At 41.3% G+C, this 15,120-nt stretch overlaps 1 protein-coding gene across 1 annotated transcript in view; it reads left to right on the plus strand.

The window, feature by feature from the left end:
• ATP10A (ATPase phospholipid transporting 10A (putative)) overlaps nt 1-1,837 on the plus strand; it is a gene marked incomplete at its 5' end in the record, with an annotated part of 184,738 nt that extends 182,901 nt beyond the window's left edge. Inside the window, 3 exons of the mRNA XM_077768340.1 lie at nt 209-239; nt 372-396; nt 536-1,837. Of these exons, the coding sequence (XP_077624466.1) occupies nt 209-239; nt 372-396; nt 536-1,154 (675 nt within the window). The remainder of the gene's footprint in view (nt 1-208; nt 240-371; nt 397-535) is intronic.
• Between the last annotated feature and the right edge of the window lie 13,283 nt (nt 1,838-15,120).

The following is a 15,120-nucleotide window of genomic DNA, read 5'->3' on the forward strand; positions in this document are numbered from 1 at the left end:
CCCCCCCCCCCCCCATTCCTTCATATCCCTGACTTCCATCTCCCTATGTCCAGGCTGGTCCATCAATGCTGAAGGCTTCATCAAGGCCTCCTGGCTGCCTGTGCCAAAGACCTGTGGTTTTACTAAGCCCTTAGAAAAGCCACACTCTCACGGACGACTAGTGCATTTTTATTGAAATAAAAGTCCTGTCTTTCTCTTTTCCTCTTAGACCTGGCTCAACTGGATAGCTTGTGGCTTCAGTATCCTTTTATTTTTCACTGTGGCTTTGATTTACAATGCTTCTTGTGCAACGTGTTATCCTCCGTCCAACCCTTATTGGACTATGCAAACATTACTGGGTGACCCCGTGTTTTACTTGACTTGTCTCATAGCACCTGTTGCTGCACTGCTTCCCAGGTGGGTATCAGGGACTGTGTCCCTCGAGTTCTAAGTGAGCTCTGAGAGCATTCTCAGGCCTATGTTTTTGCAATGTACAGGTTTCAGAAAACTCAAAGGCACTACCCACAGATGACTGTTTTTTACATGCTCTTTCCAGATTGTTTTTCAAAGCCGTGCAGGGGAGCCTTTTCCCCACCCAACTTCAGCTGGGACGCCAGCTGGCCAAGAGGCCCCCTAAGAAAGTCATTGCTCCCAAAGAGACCTTTGCTCAAGGACACCTTCCAGGAGAACCCAGAACTGAATCGTCTGAACAGAGGAGCATCAGTACCTCTGGATCCCTCTCCCAGGACTGCACCTCACAGGCATCTTGGCATGTGCAGCGGCCAGCCTGCTCTCCAGAAGCTCGTGGGGAGCCCAATGTGGTGGACATGAACGTGCCTGTAAGGGAGGACATTCTGCTAGAAGGGCTGAGCAGTCAGGCTCCGGGGTCCTCCATGCCAAGGGAGGCTATCCTGGAAGGGTGTCCTGGGGACTCCAAGATGAAACCCACCAGCACCAGTAGGGCAGCCCCCCTGTCGTCCATTTTTAGCCTGCCCAACTTCAGCTCATTCAACTGGATTTCCCCCTTCTCACTGGTCAATGGGCTAGGAAGTGTCTTACAGTTTTCTCGAAGTAGTTTACAGATGGACAAGAGGGATAGCGAGTTCTTGCCTAGCCCGCCTCAGCCAGACCAGGAACTTTGTGGCTTAAGTGGGCAGACCACCAACTACTTCTAGGAGCATCTTCCAGGGACTGCATCTGATGGCAGTAGCAGTGAAAACCTTGAAATAGCCTCTTTTTTATATAACTTAGATGTTAATATTATTTATGTTTATTATTTGCACAGAAGAGTTCTAGTGAGATGTATTTTATGTTTCCAGGGCTAACACAGGAAATAAAAGGTACCAAAAAGAAAATTTATTTTTTAAAAGTTCTAAGTAGAATATATTGAAAAGGAAAATAAGAGCTTTAACATATATAAAAGTTTAAAGAAAAGAAACACTTGAAAAGTGCTTAGATTTATTTTTTCATCTCATTTTATAAGAAAATGCAATATGATTGATTTTCTTCAACATGCATGACCTTGGTTTTCCCCACTTAAAAATGTGTGTGTGAGCTCAGTAAATCTCGGGTGGGTATGGACAGTAGTGATGGGAGAAGATGGGACAAGTATGCAGCATCTCTGTCTTTGTCCCCTGTTCCCTTGCTCTGCCTCTGCCAACCTGGGGGAGCTGGGCTTCATTTCACCCAGAAAAGGGAAAGAGAGAATGTGTGTGTGGAGTTCATCCCAACATTGAAGTCTACTCAGGCATTCTGTAAAGATCACTTTATAGGTATTGTAGGTATTACAGTCCCTATGTAGGGTCTTGCCTGTCAAAATCAAAACAAACAATAAACAACTTTCACTTTGCAAAGAGAACCTGTCCTGTTGTCACTATTGTGTGAAGTTATTAATATGTGACCTAACAGCATGTTCTGAGTACCACAGGGCACTTCCTCATGGCAAGTCCTTTTAGACACTATGCAGAATACGGTGGGGTGCCATGCAAGCTCCACATTGTAACACTGGGACACTAGGTTTACACCATGGCTCCCTGCACCAGGCTAGCAGCCCCCACCAGACCCTTCCTGCCAAAAGACTAGGCTTTTTAAGTGTGTATCTCTAGGCATTTATCTTACAATTCATTATTTCTGTTCCTCAAAACAGTGGGGAGAGGAGGAAAAAAATTTAAATATCCAAGGCAATTAATGATATAGCATTTCCTCTTCAGAGACTTCTCTTTGCACTTTGTCATCAGTTGTGAGTCAGGTGTTCTGCTCAGCCTGGGGATGTGAAGTGAGCATTGTGTGCCCCTTGCTTAGGTGTCTTCTGGCTACCTGTCCCCAAGAACAGCAAGGTATAATGGGTGGAGGATCTCAGGAGCAAGCAGTTCCGGAGCACAGCATACAGGGAAGAATGGTTAGTTACCCATTGTGTGTGGCTCATTGAACAAGACAGAAGATGCATCCCATCTGGTTAGATAGAATGGGAAAAGCAGGGCTCAGTGCCTACAAGGCCAATGACACAGTGGGCTTTAGTACCATTTAACTCAGCAACTCAGACCTGGGGCTTTACCCCATTCTTCCTGCCCTGAGCTTTCTGAGGTCAGTTTTGTCCTAAGGCTGACTCTGTTCTTAGTGATGACATGGCTGGAGCCACCCAATTGTCCAGAGGAAAGGCTGTTGATCTCCACGTTCTAAGCAGAGTTCTGGGTTTCTTCAGGTCAAGCTGCACAGGTTGCAGTTGCTGGCAAATTAAGGGGAATGACTGGAGCTTCTGGCTAGAGCTGGAAGAGAGGTGAGCTTCCCTCCAAGAACCTGAGCAGCATGAGTCAATGCTCAGAGGAATATCCGGGTCCTGTTAGAGCAGATAAAGAGAAGGAGGAGTGGAAAGGGCTTCAGCAGCCAGCAGAACAAGAGGTGATGCTGTCTCATCCCTCGCCCTGTGTGCTTCATCTGTTCTTGGAGCAACATGTACAAAAAGAACTTAGTTAGGAAGATGCACAACACTGTGCTTTCCTGAATTATGGTAGTGGTTGCTAGCACAAAGTACAAGAAGAGCTGGGGCACCTGGGTGACTGTCAGTTAAGCGTCCAACCTCGGTTCAGGTAATGATCTCATGGTCTGTGGGTTCGAGCCCCGCATTGGGCTCTTGCTGACAGGTCAGAGCCTGGAGCCTGCTTCAGATTCTGTGTCTCCCTCTCTCTCTGCCCCTCCCCACTTGCTCTCTGTCTCTGTCTCTCAAAATAAAGACATAAAAATTTGGGGGAAAAAAGTACAAGAAGAACTATATGCACATTTCCCTGAGTATCAGAGTTCAGAATGCTCCAGCTTCCAGATATTTCCTGCACTCACAATTAACCTTCTTTTCCAAGGACTTCTCTCCTCCATTTTCATCTTGGAAAATGGTATGATCAGGAAGTGGCTTTGGGAATATGCATACCAAAACCATTTCAAAGAAATAAACATTGTAAAGGGCATTGTCCACTGCTCTACAGTATATGAATATTCATAGAAGCCTCCAATAATCATCCATTACAAGCAAGTTTGATCTCAAAATTAACCTCATATGGAGATGAACTTCATGATTATCTCAGAAAAGCACTGGGAAATACATGTCACCCAATCCTAATTATAAATCTAAATTAAATAAGAAATCTGGCCAAAATGGCAAGATTCATTATTTGACATTATACAGAATGCCTATTTCAAACCCTAAATCAGTTTTAAGTTCTTGGAGGCCAGGTCTTATGTCTGATGAACCTAATAAATGTTAATAGTGAAAACACTAAGGCATTCTTGTTAAAATCAGAGATAAAGAAAAGTTGCTTGTTATATTGCATTATTATTTAATATTTTCTGGAATTTCTGGATGATGCAATATGACAAGAAGTTTTGAGAAGAATGGGTATTGGAATTAGAGACCATATTATCATTACTTACACATGATATGGTTATATGCCTTAAAAAATCTGAATTAAGTGGCTCTCAGAGCTAAGAAGAGCAAGTAATAAATTGTGAGGAAAACAAACTAGCTTTCCTATAGAGCATAATGGGAGAAGGAAAAGATCTAAGTCACCAACACTAAGAAAAATTCAAATACCAGGGGAGGGGCCAAAGTGGCAGAACAGCATAGAATTTTTTTTTTTTTTGCCTCTGTCATCCCTGAAATGCAGCTAGATCAACCCCAAACTATCTTGCACACTTAGGTAACTCATCTGAGGATTAACACAACAATCTGTACAACTTGAACCACAGAACTTGGCAGGTACATGGTGCAGAAAGGAGAACTGGGAGAGAGAGAAGACACAGAGGGTAGGAAGCTATTTTGGCTGGCAGAGAGAGGACAAAGACGGGGGAAAGTACAGGAAAAGCACTCCCCCTTAAAGCAGCTGGAATGGAAGAGTGAAAACACCCATAAGGGACTTAACAATATAGGGAGAAAGGAAAAAGGAGGGTTTAAATACCATTAAGTCTGTATAAACAGGGGAGTGCAGAATCTGAAACTCCATAGCTCGATACCTGGCAGAGCTCTGGTGGGAAGGGTGAATTCCCAGGAGCACACAGTGAGGTCCAAGGGGTCCTCAGGCCACACAGTTAGGGGCAGTTCTCCTGCTGAGAGGACATTTGGTAGAAGCTATGCTGCAGTCTCCCTAAAGGCAAAGGTCTCAACAATCCTGGAGAACAGCCACAATTGCTGGTGTCGGAATAAGGACATTAAGGGTGAAGCCTGGTCCAGATATGTGTTGTGATTTACCATAATCCCTGAAACGCTGCTGCTACACAATCCCATGAACTTTTTCTGGGACGAGCTGCACCCGGCCATAGTCTCTGTGTATCTCCAGCAGCATGGTTGTGCAAACATTCCTGGCGTTGGGCTGACACCCAGCCATTGTTTGGCAAGACTCTCCCTCAGAGTGTCTGAGTGGGTCAAAGCCATAGGGCCCACAGAAGTTAGGGGTTAGGAAAGACAGCCCTATTTGGAGATAAAAAGGGAGTTGCAGCCTGACAGGCTAATGGTTTGGTCACAGTGTAGAAGTGGGAGTGGATGGAAGCCAGAGAGAAAGAGGGGTTCTTGATTGCCTGTGGGCAAGAGCATAGAGTTCTGACACTAGAGACTGGGTAGCTGGATGATGACATTTTCATCCCTCTCCCACATACACATACACATGTACATGTGCCACAACAATCGATACCAGTAAACTAAGAAGCGCCATCAAGTGGAGAACTGAACCCTAACCCCCATCCAACTGCACCAACGACGAAGAGGAAAGCCAAAAGTCTCTCCATCTGCTTGGTTTACAGACTATAAAGTGCTCCATAGTTTGAATTCCAGGGAAACTAGATGTTTCATCTTCCCAGACTTTAGCCTCTACTACAAAGCTGCCATCATCAAGACAGTATGGTATTGGCACAAAAACAGACACATAGACCAATGGAACAGAATTGAGAACTCAGAAGTGGACCCAAAAGCATACAGCCAACTAATCTTTGACAAAACAGGAAACAGTATCCAAAGGAAAAAAGACAGCCTCGTTAACAGATGGTGCTGGGAGAACTGGACAGCAACATGCAGAACAACGAAACTAGATCATTTTCTCACACCATACACAAAAATAAACTGAAAATGGATAAAGGACCTGAACGCGTGACAGGAAACCATCAAAACTCTAGAGAAGAAAGCAGGAAACAACCCCCTTGACCTCAACCGCAGCAATTTCTTACTTGACACATCCCCAAAAGCAAGGGAATCAAGAGGAAAAAGGAACTATTGGGACCTCATCAAGATTAAAAGCTTCTGCACAGCAAAGGATACAATCCATAAAACTAATAGGCAACCGACAGAATGGGAAAAGATAGTTGCAAATGACATATCAGATAAAGGGTTAATATCCAAAATCTATAAGGAACTCACCAAACTCCACATCCGAAAAACAAATAATCCAGTGAAGAAATGGGCAGAAGATATGAACAGACACTTCTTTAAAGGGAACATCCAGATGGCCAACAGACACATGAAACGATGCTCAGCATCCCTCCTCATCAGGGAAATACAAATCAAAACCACACTGAGATGCCGCCTCATGCCGGTCAGAGTGGCTAAAATGAGCAAATCAGAGGACTCCAGATGCTGGCCAGGATGTGGAGAAACGGGCACCCTCCTCCACTATTGGTGGGAATGTAAACTGGTGCAACCCATCTGGAAAACAGTGTAGAGGTTCCTCAAAAAATGAACACTAGAACTCCCCTATGACCCAGCAATAGCACTGCTAGGAATTTACCCAAGGGATACAGGATGCATAGGAGCACATGTACCCCAATGTTCATAGCAGCACTCTCAACCATAGCCAAAACATGGAAAGCGCCTAAGTGTCAATGAACGAATGGAACAAGAAGATGTTGTTTATCTATACGATGGAATACTGCATGGCAATGAGAAACAATGAAATCTGGCCATGTGTAGCAACATGGATGGACCTTGAGGGTGTTAGCTGAGTGAAATAAGTCAGGCAGAGAAAGGACAAATACCANGCACTTGTGGGGATGAGCACTGGGTGTTATATGGAAACCAACTTGACAATAAACTATTTGTAAAAAAAATAATAATAAAAAATTTTCAAAACCTTAAAAAAAAAAAAAGAAAGAAAGGATAGAATACCTAGGAATAAATTTGACCAAGTAGGTGAAAGATCTGTATACTGAAAACTGTAAGATGCTAATGAAAGAAACTGAAAAGAGCACAAATAAATGGAAAGATATCCCATGTCCATGGATTAGAAGAATACTGTTAAAATATCCATCCAGACTGCCCAAAGCAATCTACTGACCCAGTGCAATCCCTATCAAAATCCCAATGGCATTTTTATAGAAATAAACATACAATCTTAAAATTTGCATGTTGTTATTTTTAAGTAATCTCTACACCAGACAAAGAACTCAAACTCACAGCCCTGAGATCAAGAGTTGCATGCTCCACTGACTGTGCTAGCCAGATACCCCTAAAATAATATATTTTTTTTAAAAATGAAAATTCTCAGTGCTGGGAGCCATTCTGAGACGACTAGTCGAGAAAACTCCTGGTGAGGTTAAAGCAAGTTTGCACGGTCTCTTGCCAATCAGATGATGACCCATATCTACCCCCACTCAGTTATTTCTGNTAAAACTATTTATTTTTGGGAGAGCACAAGTGGGGGAGCAGCAGAGAAAGGTAGACAGAAAAAATATATATAACTACCCTATAACCCAGCAATTGCATTACTTGGTATTTATCCAAGGGAGACAGGTGTGTTGTTTGGAAAGGGCACACACACCCCAATGTTTATAGCAGCACTATTGACAATAGCCAAAGTATGGAAAGAGCTCAAATGTCCATCGACAGATGAGTGGATGAAGAAGATGAAGAAGTAATAGAGTATTACTAGCAATCAAAAGGAATTAAACCTTGCCATTTGCCAGTACATGGATGGAACTAGATGGTATAATGTTAAGCAAAATAAATCAGTCAGAGAAAGACAAATATCATATGACTTCACTGATATGTGGAATTTAAGATCCAAAACAGATGAACAGAAAGCAAAAATAATATAAAAACAAGAAGGGGGACAAAACGTGAGAGACTCTTAAATGCAGAGAGCAAACTGAGGGCTGCTGGATGAGGTCTAGGTGGGGGAATGGGCATTAAGGAAGGCACTTATTGGAATGAGCACTGGGTGTTTTGCATAGGGGATGAATAACTGGAATCTACTCCTGAAATCATTATTGCAGTATATGCTAACTAACTTGGATGTAAATTATAAATAAATAAATAAATAAATAAATAAATAAATAAATAAATAAATAAAATTTTAATAAAATTTAAAAATTCAAATGCCAAAGAATCGTCTCAGTAAGTTTGGACATTAACCAAAGTCCTAACTACAACGACCTGCCTCATTTCTAGTTCAGAAAACTAATTATTGTATGGGGCCCCTGGGTGACTCAGCAGGTTGAGTGCCAGACTTCAGCTCAGGTCATGATCTCAAGGTTTGTGGGTTTGAGTCCTGCGTCAGGCTCTGTGCTGACAGGTCAGAGCCTGGAGCCTGCTTCGGTTTCTTTGTCTCCCTCTCTCTCTGACCCTCCCCCGCTCATGCTCTGCCTGTCTCTCAAAAAAATACAAAAACAAAAACAAAACTGATTATTGTAAAGGGGCTGCATTTCAAGCACAGTTTCTGTAGTCTTTTAAAACTTTTTAGTTATTCATGTTTCTTTTCCTTGTTTGGGTATTTTTAAAATTAATACAATGGTTCTAGTGTTTATTTGGCAAAAATCCATAAGCAAAAATGTCAAAGAATATTTTAAAAAATAAAAATGATGGAGAGACTAAACAAAATATAAAGTGCTGATACTTAAAATAGTGTAACACCAATTCAGGAAAAGATATGTAAACAGAACTGACAAGAAATGACAGGAATATATCTTATTACATACAAGAATTTAGTTTATGCCTTGAAAAAACATCAAGAATCAGTGAGAGATAGTTACTAAAGCTCATTGGCAGTTGGTCAATAATGTGAAAAATAATTTGTTATGTCCATACCAACAAATTCCAAGTGAAATGTTTAAATGCTTATACCACGATGAAACCAGAAAAAAACTGAAATCAAATACTAAACTTCTGGAGAGTGTTGCCTAGTGGTTTTCTTTCCCCAGACTTTACTCCCCATGGCTCCTGTAAATTGTGCACTATACAGCTTCTTTCTCAACCTTCTTGGCTTCTCATTTGCCTGTTTTAGATTTGGTAACTATGTTCTATATTATTATCTGAAATTATCAACCTGGACTGACTTTAAATTTAAAAATTAAAAAAAAATTTAATGTTTATTTATTTTTGAGAGAGACAGAGACAGAGCACAAGTAGGGGAGGGACAGAGAGAAAGTGGGAAACAGAAAATCCAAAGCAGGCTCCAGGCTCTGAACTGTCAGCACAGAGCCTGACATGGGGCTTCAACTCAGGAACCCATGAGATCATGACCTGAGCTGAAGTCAGACGCTTAACCACCCAGGCACTCCTCAATCTGGACTTTCTAGGATACTTCTCCTACAAACTTCCCTTAATCTCACCATGATATTGTGACTTATAATAAAAATATATTTGATCTTTTTTCCCATTCCTGGCTCCTAACACCCTTGGATGAGAATGATAAAAGTGTCTTGATATTCATAACAAGCCTCTTTAAACCACTCCTGAATTTATGTTAATAAAGTGTCTTTTGTAAAGTGCCTGAAAATTGGGGACTGGTTTCCAGTGAAGCTAATCATGTGATTAGAGAGTTGGAACTTTTAGTCTCCATACCTTCCCCACTCCACCGTCCACCCTTGACCTGTGGGGAGGGAGAGATGGGATTAAGATTGAGTTCAGTCACTAAAAGACAATGATCTAATCAATCATTCCCATGTAAGGAAGCTGCCATTAAAAACCCCAAAAGTAGGGGCGCCTGGGTGGCTCAATCAGTTGAATGTCCAACTTCGGCTCAGGCATGATCTCACGACTTGTGAGTCTGAGCCCTGCTTCGGGCTCTGTGCTAACAGCTTAAAGTCTGGAGCCTGCTTCTCATTCTGTGTCTCCATCTCTCTCTGCACCTCCCCCCGCCCCTCCACGGCTGCTCACATTCTGTGTTCCTCTCTGTCAACAATAAATAAACAATAAAATTGTTTTAAAAAGTATAAGGTTCAGAGAACTGCTGGATTGGTGAACACATGGAGGTGCTGGGAGTGTGATGTGCTTGGAAGGGACATGGAAGCTCCATATCTCTTTCCCCATACCTTGCCTTACACATCTTTTCCATCTGGCTGTTCTCGAATTATATGCTTCTATAATAAACCAGTAATTTTGTGAGTAAACTAGGTTACTGAGTTTTGTGAGCTTCTCTAAAAAAGTAATGAAACCTACAGGAGATTTTGGGAACCTCTGATTTATAGCCAGTAGGTCAGAAGTATAGGCAATAGCCTGGGCTTGTAATTGTCACCTGAAGTGAAAGACACTCTTACAGGGCTTAAGTCTGAGCCCTTATCCTGTAGATAGATAATCTCCTGGTAGACAATGTCAGAATTGAGTTGAATTGTAAGACACTCAGCTGGTGTCTGAAAATTGCGTTGGTGGTGTGGGAAAACCACAGAGCAGAATTGGTGTCAGATCCTACTCACTCACTATGGAGCATGAGGGTCCATGATTGTCACCCCACCTCAAGAGTTCCTGAGCAGCAGCTTTTTTTTTTTTTTTTTGAGAAAATCTAATGGGAGAGATGGCATTCCACTGAATAATGATATATAAAACCCTCAAACAAGGAATCAGTCAATTGGACTAAAAGGTTCATTCTATATATTCAATGATAATCAGAACTGAAAGACCAACTTGATTGGGGAAAATTGTAATAAGAATGACAAAAAAAAGCTTTACAAGACAAGTAACTGCTATAAATCAATGAAACAAATATCTGGACACTATTTGACCAAAGACTGATGAATTGGGCACCCATATTTTTGAGTTGGAACAATCTTTCTGGAAAGAACCTTAAAATGTACAATAAAACACCTTGAAAATATTCATTCTCTTTGATTTAATAATTTTACTTAGGGAACTAAATCTAAATAAAATAATTTTTTGCATATAGGCTGTTCATTATCTGTTTTTACATATTTAATTTTTTTAATTTTTTAAATTTATTTTCCAAAGAAAGAAAGAGCATGAGGTGGGGACAGGCAGAGAGAGAGGGCGAAACAGAATCCAAAGCAGGCCCCAGGCTCTGAACTGTCAGCACAGAGCCTGATGTTGGGGCTCAAACCCATAAACTGCAAGATCATGACCTGAGACAAAGTCGGAGGCTTAATTGACTGAGCCACCAGGCACCTCATTATCTGTTTATTATATTTAGTGGTGAAAGTTTGGAAATGATTTGAGTGAATATCAGAGGAAGTATGACTAAATAATCTCAGTACACTTCTGTATCATAGTTGTCCCCTATTGTCTTAAATTTATTGCCTACAAGTAGAACTAAGCTTCTTTAGTCATTTTTTTAAAAGCAGACTAGCACTTTGTCTGGCCAGTCTCCTAAGTGGCCACATTGTGGGTTCTGGGTTTGCAGCACTCCATCATCACCAACCCACATCTGCCAATGCCAGCTCTCCTGGATGCCTTTCCTTGTCTCTTCTCAGCCAGAAGAACTCTCTACCCTCTTTCACTCCCAAGACCTAGAGTTTCTCTTTATGATCTGCATCAGTTTTGTCCCTATGCTCCAACGTTCCCATAAATGCCAGAATCTCCTTTTGTAGATTATTACTCCTTGAAGGTAGCATCTGTAATTCTTCAGAGTGATTTATTCAATAATTACCATTTTTATTTCAAATTAGTTGAGCTGTCCATGTCAGGCATCACTAGAAGAATAGTCACCCTTCCTGTTTCACTTTGTCTTTGTAAACTCTGTTTGACCCTCTGGTGTACTCTAGTTCTCCTTGTAACAGCTTGCTGGCTCTACACTGGAGATGAGAGTCCCTAGTTTTATGCTCACTTCATATTGAACCTCCTTGACACCATTACCATATTTACCTAACTAGAAATCAGGATTCCCCACTCTGGCAGTCTCTAGAACAATACAATATTTGAAATAAGAATTATATAGAAAATCATGCATCTATATTCCATTGAAAATAAAAATAAAACGACTACAATACAAAGAATTCTAACTTTAAAAAAGTAGACAATAAATCAGAAATATAAAAACTATTTGAGGCATAGCCCTCTCTATACAAATGTAGGAGGAAAGATGCAAAAAAAAGAATAAACAAATCAAAAACAAGTAACAAGATGATAGACTTAAACCAATTATCAATAATTACACAAATGTAAGTGAATTAAAAACTTTAATTAAAAGGCAAAGATTTTCAGACTTGATAATAATAAGATTCAACTCTATGTATTTGAAGTATAAAGACACAGATAGGTTGAAAATACAAATATGATAACAAAGAAATTTTAAAAAAGGAAAGGTCATGTCATTAGATTACTATCAGTAGAGTAAACTTTGAAACATATAAAGGGACATCGCATAATGATAAAAAGTCAGTTTCTCAGGAGGATATAACAATTCTAAATAGTATGCACCTAATAACAGAGCTTTAAAATACATGCAACAAAAATTGACAGAAAGAGGAAATAGAAAAGTCACAAATATAGCTTGATCATCTCAGAAATGAATAGAACAGGTAAGGAGGGGGAAAGTGGTGTAGGAGCTAAGATATAAGTAACTTAGTTCTCTGCTTTTGACTGTGAAGTAAGCGGAAAATAAAAGCCCCATTGTAAGTCTGCAGTGGCCACATGTGTTATTGACAGAGTGCCTCTACTTTAACTGCAAGCAGATTAGGCCAAGCAAGGCCAGAGAAGAAATGGGGGGGGGGGGTTAGGGTGGAGGGGAGCAGAGAGAAAGGTGAGCAAAGAGAAAAGCAGGGAGAAGACTATGGGTAGAGGAGTGAGTGCAGAGAAGGGCCCTTTGCACCTAGCTGGCTATGCCCTGCCCTTACCTCCTTATCTGTGTGTCCAAGGAGAGAGGGCTCCATGGACCTTTTGTCCAAGCCCTTGGCAGTTAGCTGGCCCCAATGCTACCATTCAGTTTCACCTTCATTCTGCATTTTTTGTATCTTTACTGAATAAACCCTGTATTTGGACTTGTTATCAAAGATCCAAAGACTTTACTTCGGTGTCCATTCTGCCACTGCAGCAAATCCTATGTCACAGGTCTTCTTACCCTCAGGTTCTCACACTGGGGCCCATCCATGGATTATAAATCAACTTTTTCTTCTCCACTAGCTTTTTTTTTTTTTTTTTTTTGTCTTTAAAGAAATAATGGCTTTGGTCATCTGAGTAAAGCCACGACGAAGATAACAGTGCCTCCTACTCACCTCATTCCCAGACTTTGTACTTTTGATCTTAGAATGGAAACCATCTCCATGAGGGCCACCTCTGTGCTGCCCAGGGTCAGCCTCTCTGTCACACGGACCATTTGCACAAGTCCTAGTGTCTTTGCCAGAAGGATCTGCATTTTCCAATTCCTTTTTGATCTCACCCTAGCCAGTTTTAACATAATCACAACTGTTTTGGTTTTTTGTTTTTTGTTTTTTTATGTTCGTGTTTAAAAGTACTAAACCTTCTTTGAACAATTTGAACTTAGTTCATATCTAACTTGAAGTGTTTTGGAAAAACAATAGTGACAAAGTATTTTCAAGACACTTATAATAGTCTTGCTTTCCTCCTGTCCTCATAAATAAAAACGAAGCTGGAGGCCTCGGCAGCAAAGTCTATGACAAAATAAAGACACTAGATGGTATAATTGAAACCAAGGTAAAGCTCCTTAACCACGCCCAGATATGGTGGCCGTCCCATTCTGCCAAGAGGACAATTCACTGCTTGTTTAAGCTCCCTGAGCTGTGTGCTCATTCCACACACAGTGGGTCTTGACGATTTAGTCACCACTTCCTCTCAGAGTAGATGTCAGGTGACCCTTGGGTTTTCTTTGTTATTACAATTTCAGCTTCTTCACCTCTTTTTTGTTTTGTTTTGTTTTCATTTTGCCTTGCACTACGATTCATATATGTATTTATATGTCAACTCTTTCAAATCAACATCTAGGTAAATCGAGGTCAAGAACCACCTGACATCCTCAGTTCTGTTTTTATTTTTAAAAATTTTTAACTTTAAAAAATGTTTATTTATTTATTTTGAGAGAGAGAGACAGAGAGAGAGGGAGAGAGAAAGAGAGAGAGAGAAGAGAGAGAGAGAGAGAGAGAGACAGAGACAGAGACAGAGAATCCTAAGCAGGCTCTGCGCTGTCAGCACAGAGCTCAATGTGGGGCTTGATCTCATGAATGGTGAGATCATGAATGACCTGAGCCCAAATCAAGAGTTGGATGTTCAACCCATTGAGCCACCCTGGGCCTCTTCCACTCCCCACCCCCACCCTCACCCCACCCCTCCCCCACTCAATTTTTTTTAAACCAGTATACAAGCCCCAGGTTCTCCACTGAACTGAACACCTTTCTGGTCCCCACCCTTTTCCACCCAGTCTGGCTGGAGGGTGGGGTCAACCCTGGCTGAGAGAAGGCTGAGAAAAGGGCTGTGCTCAGAGAGTGACCAGCTGTCCTGTGGTTTGCCTCCCATACTTTCAGCAGGGCCATCTTCTATGCTACCCCAAGCAAAACAGATTTTTTTTTATCACAGAAATTAATATTTCCTAGCCTGTAATTTAATCATGTTAAAGGGATTGATTTTTGGTTTTAGAGATTTTTGACTCTGTATGTCGCCTTTCAAAACTAAATGACAAAAGATTAATACATGACACATAATACACTGCTTGCTGGCTTTAGCAAATAATCCACACACACAGAAATGAAAAAAATATTCTGGGCAATCTGGGCTGATCCATTACACTTTGTGATAAAGCCGTGAATTTTAAGAAGACCTGTGCAGGGACACAGAAGCCTAATAATACAGGAGAGGAATATTAGAGTATTACTCTAATTTGAGCTCATCAGTCATTTATGTAAATAGAAGTCCATACTTTGGTGTGTGCAGCCAAAATAAATTTAATTATTTTAACCAGCTTCTTTCTCTTCCTGAAATCCACTTTGTATATGAGCCGAGGGCCTGTGATTCCTTGGCTTTTGGGCATAAGTGGTCGCAGTGGCTTCTCCTTGGAAAATGATCTGGAATCCTGACCCTGTGTCAGGGACTGCATCTGGCTGTGGTCCATAATGGCTTTGCACCCCAGCAACTCTGAGGAGACATCAAGCGAGTCTCCTGTTTCCCCTCCAGCCTTGTTGATGGGTCAGGACCCCATGAGGCTCAGGCTCATGTACACTAACTCTGCAGCTTTGACAGAGACTGTCCCAGCTTTTCATCATGTTCTTTTCATCAGTCTAAGAGTGACCATCTGGGGCATGTGACCTACCTTCTTGTGTCGCACTTTCCAAGCCCCCCAAACCCTTCAAAACAAACAAATAATATAAACAGTGCTGCTGGAGCTTCAAAACATCCATTAAATAAATGCCCAAGATCCCCATGTGGGCCATCACACCCATGCATACGGGTGACTTTAGAATAGCTCCCATCAGATGAAGCAGGGCTGAGGATCCCAA

The sequence above is a fragment of the Crocuta crocuta genome, unplaced genomic scaffold, assembly GCF_008692635.1.
Source record: "Crocuta crocuta isolate KB4526 unplaced genomic scaffold, BGI_CrCroc_1.0 scaffold493, whole genome shotgun sequence".
NCBI lineage: Eukaryota > Metazoa > Chordata > Mammalia > Carnivora > Hyaenidae > Crocuta > Crocuta crocuta.